The sequence below is a fragment of the Lycium barbarum genome, chromosome 2 (genome assembly GCF_019175385.1).
Source record: "Lycium barbarum isolate Lr01 chromosome 2, ASM1917538v2, whole genome shotgun sequence".
Classification (NCBI taxonomy): Eukaryota; Viridiplantae; Streptophyta; class Magnoliopsida; order Solanales; family Solanaceae; genus Lycium; species Lycium barbarum.
Window position 1 is genome coordinate 149,115,536 of NC_083338.1, and position 8,191 is coordinate 149,123,726.

Sequence of the window (8,191 nt, forward strand, 5' to 3'; positions counted from 1 at the left end):
AGTAATGACCGTATGAGTCCTTTAGCGTAATTTCGCTTAAATATATACTATTTATATAAATGTAAAGTTTAGAAGTGGTATTGAATGGATGTATGTTCCACTTATCATATCTTCAGAGGGGCATACTTTCACAGGTCCCATTGATGTTCGGTGAGAGATAGATGCTAGAATTTTAAGTAACCCGGGTAAGATGGGGGTAAATAATGCCCTCTCCGGAAGACGGGATAAAACATAGACAAATACGTACTATGTCCCGTGAGCATACATTCAGATTCAGTGTATTTCATGTATTGCTCGTCCGGGTAAGATGAGGGTATATAATGCCCTCTCCGGAAAATGGGGTAAGACATAGATAAATACGTACTATGTCCCGTGAGCATAGATTCAGATTTAGAGTATTTCATGTTTTGCTTGGTTGTGCTTCATGAATTTAGCTTTAGCTTCAGTGTTTGTATATATATAATATACTTGTACTGTGTAATTGTTTTTATGCATTATCAGGGATTTCAAAGACTTGCCCCAGGGGTAAGCTGAGAGTGTCGATGATCTTGCTGGGTCTTTTAGACTCACACTTGTTGATGTTGTATGTGTGCAGGTGTGGTTAACGGTGACCAGATAGCCAATACTTGATTCATTCCAGCTTTGTTTAGTCCAGTTCAGTAGAGGTGAGCCACCATTAGATCATGGCGGCCTCTTCTTCTTTAGTTGACTTAGTAGTATTCCGAGCTTCGTCTCGTACTTTTCTATTCAGACTAGTAGTTCCATGACTTAGACATTTTTATGGAGTTTATGGGCAAAACTCACTATTTGTATTTTGCTTCCGCACTTTTCTTTATATTATGAAACTTCGCGTATTATTCATCTTATTCGTTAATTTTCGCATGATTTGCTTAGAGGGTTCGCCTTATGGGTAGAAGCTCGTCAAGTGCCCGGTCACGGCCTGAGTGTCAGATTTGGGTCGTGACAAACTTAGTGTAAGGCTTGCCTTAGGCGAATCCCACATTGGTTTAGGCGAATCGCACATCGGTTAGGGAGGAGAACGAAGAGTGCTTTATAAGTGCTTGGATACCTCTTCCTTGTAGACGCGTTTTAAAACCGTTTGGGGCGAAGACCCCAAAGCGGACAATTTCTACAAGCGGTGGCCTAGGCTGTTACACCTACCTGAAAAGAAAACGAAAAAAATATTCTCCAACTTGCCACAATCAAACATCTTTTCTCCAGCTTATAAGGAGCTAGCTAGCTTAGTATTATTATCTTGCCCATACCATTCGCTTGAGCACTTGGCTTTAAGTGAGGCAGCTCTGCACTTCTCCTAAGAGCTTCTTCTCCTTTATTAAATCCTCTAGCCAAATTAATCGATCGAGTACTAATCTTTAATGGCCTCCTGGACTGCAAGGCAAAACAAGAAGTTCGAAGAGGCTTTGGCTTTATACGACAGGGACACTCCTGACCGCTGGCATAACATTGCCAGGTGTGTAGGTGGAAAATCAGCAGAGGAAGTAAGGAGGCACTATGAGCTACTTGTGAAGGATATCGTGCAAATTGAAAATGGCCAAGTACCTTTACCCAATTACAAAGCCACTGAAAGCAGAGGTTATGCCAATGAACATAGGTATCGTAAATCTCTACTCTCCACACAATCAAACTAATCTTTTCATCCATATACAAGTCAATGATAATTCTGTTTTTTGGAACTTCTAGGACCAAATTATGTACTAGTCCATAAGATTGATACGTGGTACAGGGAATATGTTGTCATTTTCCTATTCCTGGCATTGTTTTCACCAACTATCCATTTTTAGTAACTTTAAGTCAAAGACTAGTCAGGAAAAAGTTGACACCTATATTCTAAAGAATAAGTGCTTAAAATTTCAACTTTCTGCAAGAGGATGATTTAGAAATTGAGGCATTTAAGCTTCTGAACAATGAATCTAATCCTACTTGTTTTAGATCATGTGCATAAGTCCTACATCATGATCCCCTGCCACTCATTATACAAAATACAACTGTTTTTGCCTCGATACGTATAATCACATGATACAACAATTTTTTATGAGCTCCTTGATAACCCTTCATAAATCCCAAGTCACTTATCAACAAGATAATTTCAGCAGAAAGAAAAAAACTTATGTATCAGCAAGTCCCCTGTCGGTGTTTTCTTATTTCTTTGGAAAAGTAAATCTTGCCTCCCACATGGAAGATGATTCAAACACCTACACACCAAGGACTGCCCTACACATTCACATTTTAGCTTAACCAAAGCTAATTCTTCAGCCGTCAACCAGCCTCGAGAATGTCAAAAATTTAGCAACTATAGTATACCGGCCCTTCCCCGGACCCCGCGCATAGCGGGAGCTTAGTGCACCGGGCTGCCTTTTTTTTTTTTTTTAGTATATACCATCACGACAAGGAGGTTATCTTGTGAATATGCTGCCTTCTTTTATTCCCTAAGTGGTCCTTAGAAGATAAGCGAAGGGAGGGTTAAGAGTTACTTAATTCTGATCAAGTTGGCTGTATACCTATACTTTGCTGCATTTCAAAATTTTCTTATATAAAGAAATAGTGTTTGTTTCTCAAACAAATAAATAGGCTTATTTCCTCATACTTGATCACTTCTTTTACATGCTTATATTGTATTGAGCAGGCGTCTGAAGAACCTGAAGCTACAGTGAGGATAGACTTGCAGCCAGGCTGAATAACATCACAAAGTTCTTCATTAAATGCAAAAGCAAATGTTGTGAATCAATGTATAAGTTTTAGGGTAGACATGATTTGTCTTGCAGATGTTGTCAAAGCAGTGCATGGTGGATCAACAAACTGGAGAAGTGAAGTAACTGAATCAATTTATCCGCCGAGATTACTACTGAAAACATATTTAGCAAAGCTACTTAACATCAAAACTTTGTTTGTAGATTACATGACAGCTAATACTGAAACAATACTGTCACTTTCTCTGTGTATTTCTTGATATAGCTGCTAAACAATTTCTTTTACTAACAAGAAATTAATTGGTAGATCATGACTTGATTAAATTCGGACAACATGGTGTCAAATTGTTAATAAGATCTAGAAACCTTTGAAAATTGTGAATCAAAGAGTTTAGAAACCTGAAGTATTTAATTCTTAATAATTATTTTTCACACAATAAGATCCGGAAATAAATGCTTTTTAGACTTAAAAGCAAGCTCATCTCATAAGAAGCATTACATTAGACCATTTGGTTAGTACTAGACAAAAGATTAACGTACACCACAAGTTCAACAGAAATGATAAATTAAATTAATAGCATTTTGGGCCACAAACATAAAGCCCAAAACTGATTTGGAAGTAAATAATTCAAACTCACCCCTATCAGCTCTTTTTCTTAATCTCTGCATCTCCTTGAATGCAAAATCCTGGCAAGATGATAGTGAAACGAGAGAAACATTTCAAATTGCATTCAACCAATGTATTTGATTGCAAGAAAGCACACAGTTATGTTTTGGGTCCAAGGCATATACAGTTATACTTAAAGTTCGATCTCAAGCTCAGAATTAATAAAAAGCAACATTGTATGAGCACAATATTATTCTAACACTAACATTCAATTATCTTAGAAGACATTCTATGAGTACAACAATATTATAAGAATAGTAACGCAATTCTTCTATCAGATTATCCCACGTGTGAAAAAACAAAAAGGACATACAACATATACTGGTTGAATATTTGGCCAGGCCCATAAAAATTGAACTTGTTTTGGTGGGGGTGTGCCAGGCCCGTGCAATAATGCAATGCATAAGCAACACGCAAAGGCCCAGATAGCAAGCTACCTTAATGGACCTTCCCCCTCAAAAAATTAAATTAATATCGTGTGAACCAATAGATCAAATATCAGATATTAAACAAATAAGAACAGATACCACAATTGATCTTAGCCAAAAGGCCGAGAAAGGTATGCTTTTTTCAAATGATGGGCCTCTGTTTTTATACCTCCTCTCTCCTGTCCACTTATTTGCTTCTTCCGATGTGGGAATAACTGAACTCCAGCAAGCAGCAAAAATACTGTGTATAATTCACGTTTCACGAACAAACTTAATGTCACATCTCAGACATGTAAAACTGAAGTATAAAATAACACCACAACGAAAGAACACTTAGTAAAGCAATGAAAATTTTGCAATGTACAATTTTTTTTTATATGTATTTGTTATAGGTAGTTCAGTTTCTTCAGATACATTACTGAAACATCTTGATTTTCGACAAATTTTCGTAGTAATTAATTTATCAAATAAGAAAGTAGCAAAATGAAACACACACTATCTTTTGGTCATATTATAGGAACTTACAACGTTTTAATGATTCTTTTATATCCTCCATAAGATCAGGCTGTTAAAAGGGTGTGTAAAAGAACCTCTAGAGAGTGCTAATACAACTAATTAACTTGAATTTTGTGGAAATGACGTTTTTATGTGGACTAAAACTTCATCAACATAATTTGCCTCCATAAATGTTCTTTGTAAAAGGTACTATATTCTAGAGTATTTTTTAAATTTTCACCATAGTGTCCTCATTAGATTCTTAAAGTTGCCTTGCTTACTATTCTCCATGGTAATCAAAATTTTCTATGTTAGAGGATGATCGCTGATGCTTTGCGTCTCTGTTCTCACACTGTTATGGATTTAAGTTCTATCAGTAACAGTAAATGAGGTTAAGTTTAATCTACATTGTAATGGGATATTGATCATATACAGTACTTAAAGAAATGGCAATCTTCCGAGTTTTTAAAAAAAAAATCAGAAAAAAGAAAAGACGAAAAATTGACAAAGTTTTCATCTTTAATTTTGTAGTTTTTCTAGGAAATATTTTAAACCTACACAAGCAAGGACCTTCGAAGGTTTCACGTTTAATATTTTGAGGAGTAAAAGTACATTTTCTGATTTAGAATTTCCTTTTTACATAAATTCTTATTTAAGATTTCCACTTGTTTAACTCTAATTACAATGAAATAAGTGAGGTTTATTCTTCAAATTATTTTCATTAACGAGGATAATTCGACAGATTGGATCGAAGCCTAATCGTAGTAGTGATTGTTGCAACCACATACCCAAGATATCATAGATTTGGGCATGCCATTTGTTGCATTGTAAGTTGTAACTAGTGAAATAACCAAAAAGAGAAAACAAAAAGCAACAGTAAAAAACATATTTTGAGAATAATAAATCATTTAATCTCTGTGATTTGGTCACAAAATTACCTATTCAGAATATAAATAGTTCAAAAGATCCTTCCCAAAAGTAAAAGAGAAAAATAGTACTCATTTCAGTAATAGCTTTCATAGCACAATACTGGAGTAGTCACTATTAGGCCTATCCAAAAAAGAAAGAGAAACATACATTGCCGCATTAGCAAAATAATTTGATACAAAATCACACATAAACTAATACAATATTTTGCTTATATAAAGGGACAGTCTCCATAAAACTTATAGAGTGATTGGTTGGCTGCACAAAAAGAATAATTTCCAAATGTAGTGTTTGGTTGACGGTATTAAGCTTAATACCCACATAACTTATGAGAGAGTAATGATTGGGATTTTTACCGACGGGGTTCGAAAAATAAGAATGTAATGACTGGGATTTGAACTTGAAACCTCAAGGTGAATTTTGAACACCTAAACCACTAAACCAACCTTTTCTCATGTGTTTAGGGCATTCAAAATCTATATGTGTACATAAAAAAAAATACCTTATATATACGGTGTAAATTTTTAACGAGGGTGTTCGGTTGAAAACCCTCGGCCGGCCCTAGATCCGCCCCTAGGGGTTGGAGTGTTATAGTTTAATTAGTTGGTTCATCCGAGCTAATAATTTTTACACGATTCTTAAATATGTTAGAAATTTCACCAGATAAGTACAAATAATGTATGTGAACCTAGTAAATTGGAACTGCGAACTCGAACCTATAAAGTCAAATTCGAAATCTGCCTCGCATAACATCCAACAGTATTATTCCCTACAAATAGTTGTGACATTTATAGCCTTCACATAACTAGTCCATAAACCTACTTATGGGAGCTACTAATGGTTTATGACCACCAACCTAAGCATAGTGCAATATCAATATCACAAACCAAGTAGAGCAAGAATTTCAATGATTTTGCTCGGGAGGATCTCTTAGGAAGTATTCTTTTATTTTAAACCACTGAACCCCAGAATCCAATAATATACCAGTAAAAGCTATTAAACATTCCTCAAAAAGGCATGCTGATTCTTCTGCATATCTCAATTTCCTCTTTGAATTAACAGCCATTTGCTTATCAGTCCTTAACAAAGCAAAAGAATAGGGCAAGAAAATTCCATTCTGATCAAAAGTATGCAAGTGCTCAGCATATTCTGTTTCTTCAGATACATCATTAGAACATCTTGGTTCTCAACAAATTTTCATAGTGACTAATTTATCAAGTAAGAAAGTAGCAGAGTGAAACACACACCATAAGAACCTCTCTTTTGGTAATATTATAGACTAAAATGTCATCAACATCATTCTTTGTAAAAGGTGCTGTATTCTAGAGTATTTTTTTTAAATTTTCATCATAGTGTCCTCATTAGATTCCTAAAGTTGCCTTGCTTATTATTCTCCATGGTAATCAAAATTTTCTATGTTAGAGGATGATGGCTGATGCTTTGTGTCTCTGTTCTCGCACTATTAGACTTATGGATTTAAGTTCTATCAGCAACAGTAAACTGAAACCCACCAAGCAGCAAAATATTGTGTATAATCCATAGTTCATGAACAAACTTAATTTCATATCTCAGACATGTAAAACTAAGTACAAAATAATAAAAAAAACGAAAGAGCACTTAGTAAAGCAATGAAAACTTCTCAATATACAATAATGTTTTATATGTATTTCTTATAGGTAGTTCTGTTTCTTCAGATACATTGTTAGAACATCTTGGTTCTCGACAAATTTTTGTGGTAACTAATTAGTCACTTAAGCAACTAGCAGAGCGAAAAACACACCATAAGAACCTCTCTTTTGGTAATATTATAGGAACTTACAACATTTTAATGATTCTTTTATATCCACCATTAGGTCAGACTGTTAAAAAGGTGTGTGTAAAAAAACCTGTAGAGAGGGCTAATGCAACTCATGATTAACTTTAGTTTTGAGGAAATGACTGTCATTATCTAAAATGTCATCAAACATAATTTGCCTCCATACATATTCTTCGCAAAAAGGTGCTATACTCTACAGTATTGTTTAAATTTCATCATAGTGTCCTCATTAGATTCCTAAAGTTGCCTTGCAATTGTTATTCTCCATGGTAATCAAATTTCTATGTTAGAGGATGATGGCCGATGCTTTGTGTCTCTGTTCTCGCACTGCTAGACTTATGGATTTAAGTTCTATCACTAACCGTAAATGAGGTTAAATTAACCTAGAATTTATGGCATTGTAATGGGATATTGATCGTATATTATATATACACACACACCATATAGAAAAGCCATGCCATGGACGACCAAGGGCAAATCTGTAATTTTGCTCAATTATAAAAGTGCTTTATGAAAAGTAAGAACCAAACATATACTCCTATAAAATAAATAGTGTGTCCTTGGACGTGGATCCCATACTCCGCCACCCGCAACTCTACAATAAAATTTACATTGGGTCTCACATAGACAAATGGAGACGTGGGTCTCGTATTATTAGCTTATTTACGTTTAACTAATCTCATACCTCCTTTCTTGCTTGTACCGAAATAATTTTGCTTTCCGTTAAAATTTTAGTCAATACCTCCGACATTAATCAATTTTGTAAATCATATAATAGTACTAAAATAGGATTGTTCACTAAATTTTTCAAATAGTAATTCTTCATTAAACAGAAAGTCAAATTTGTATTTGTCCATTTTAAACATTTGAAATTAATTAAAATATTTGAATAATGTAAGTTTGAAAGATGAAGAATGGGACGATCAAGGGCAAAAGGTAATTTCAGAGCTAACATTTTGGTAGTTTCTATTGTTATTGTGCTTGAAAGTTGTTATACAAAAATGCTTTGTAGGTGTACGTTTTCCTCAATTGGACAAAAGACCCAGATGCCTATTACTTTTCTTCACGTGGTTCCCATTCTATTGACACCTTGCTGCCTTTTCAATTTACTAATACCCACATGGCTATTTTAAACTCATATATCTTTAGT

The 8,191-nt window shown here is 34.7% G+C and overlaps 1 protein-coding gene and 1 non-coding gene across 2 annotated transcripts; one reads left to right on the forward strand and one right to left on the reverse strand.

Moving 5' to 3' along the window:
* Positions 1 to 1,296: 1,296 nt before the first annotated feature.
* Positions 1,297 to 2,782, forward strand: LOC132628032 (protein RADIALIS-like 3). The gene is made up of 2 exons (XM_060343719.1): positions 1,297 to 1,612; positions 2,645 to 2,782. The coding sequence occupies exons 1-2, from the start codon at positions 1,377 to 1,379 to the stop codon at positions 2,670 to 2,672; spliced, it is 264 nt and encodes an 87-aa protein (XP_060199702.1). The 5' UTR covers positions 1,297 to 1,376; the 3' UTR covers positions 2,673 to 2,782.
* Positions 2,783 to 3,742: 960 nt separating this feature from the next.
* On the reverse strand, positions 3,743 to 3,938 carry LOC132629481 (U2 spliceosomal RNA). Its single transcript, XR_009578260.1, has one exon. It is a non-coding gene; the product is annotated as a U2 spliceosomal RNA (small nuclear RNA).
* Positions 3,939 to 8,191: the final 4,253 nt, after the last annotated feature.

Excerpts from the sequence above, each read along its gene's own strand:
- LOC132628032 (XM_060343719.1), top strand. The coding sequence starts at position 1,377 with ATGGCCTCCTGGACTGCAAGGCAAAACAAGAAGTTCGAAGAGGCTTTG. Across the intron at positions 1,613-2,644 it reads GGTTATGCCAATGAACATAG|GCGTCTGAAGAACCTGAAGC; the intron begins GTATCGTAAATC and ends TGTATTGAGCAG.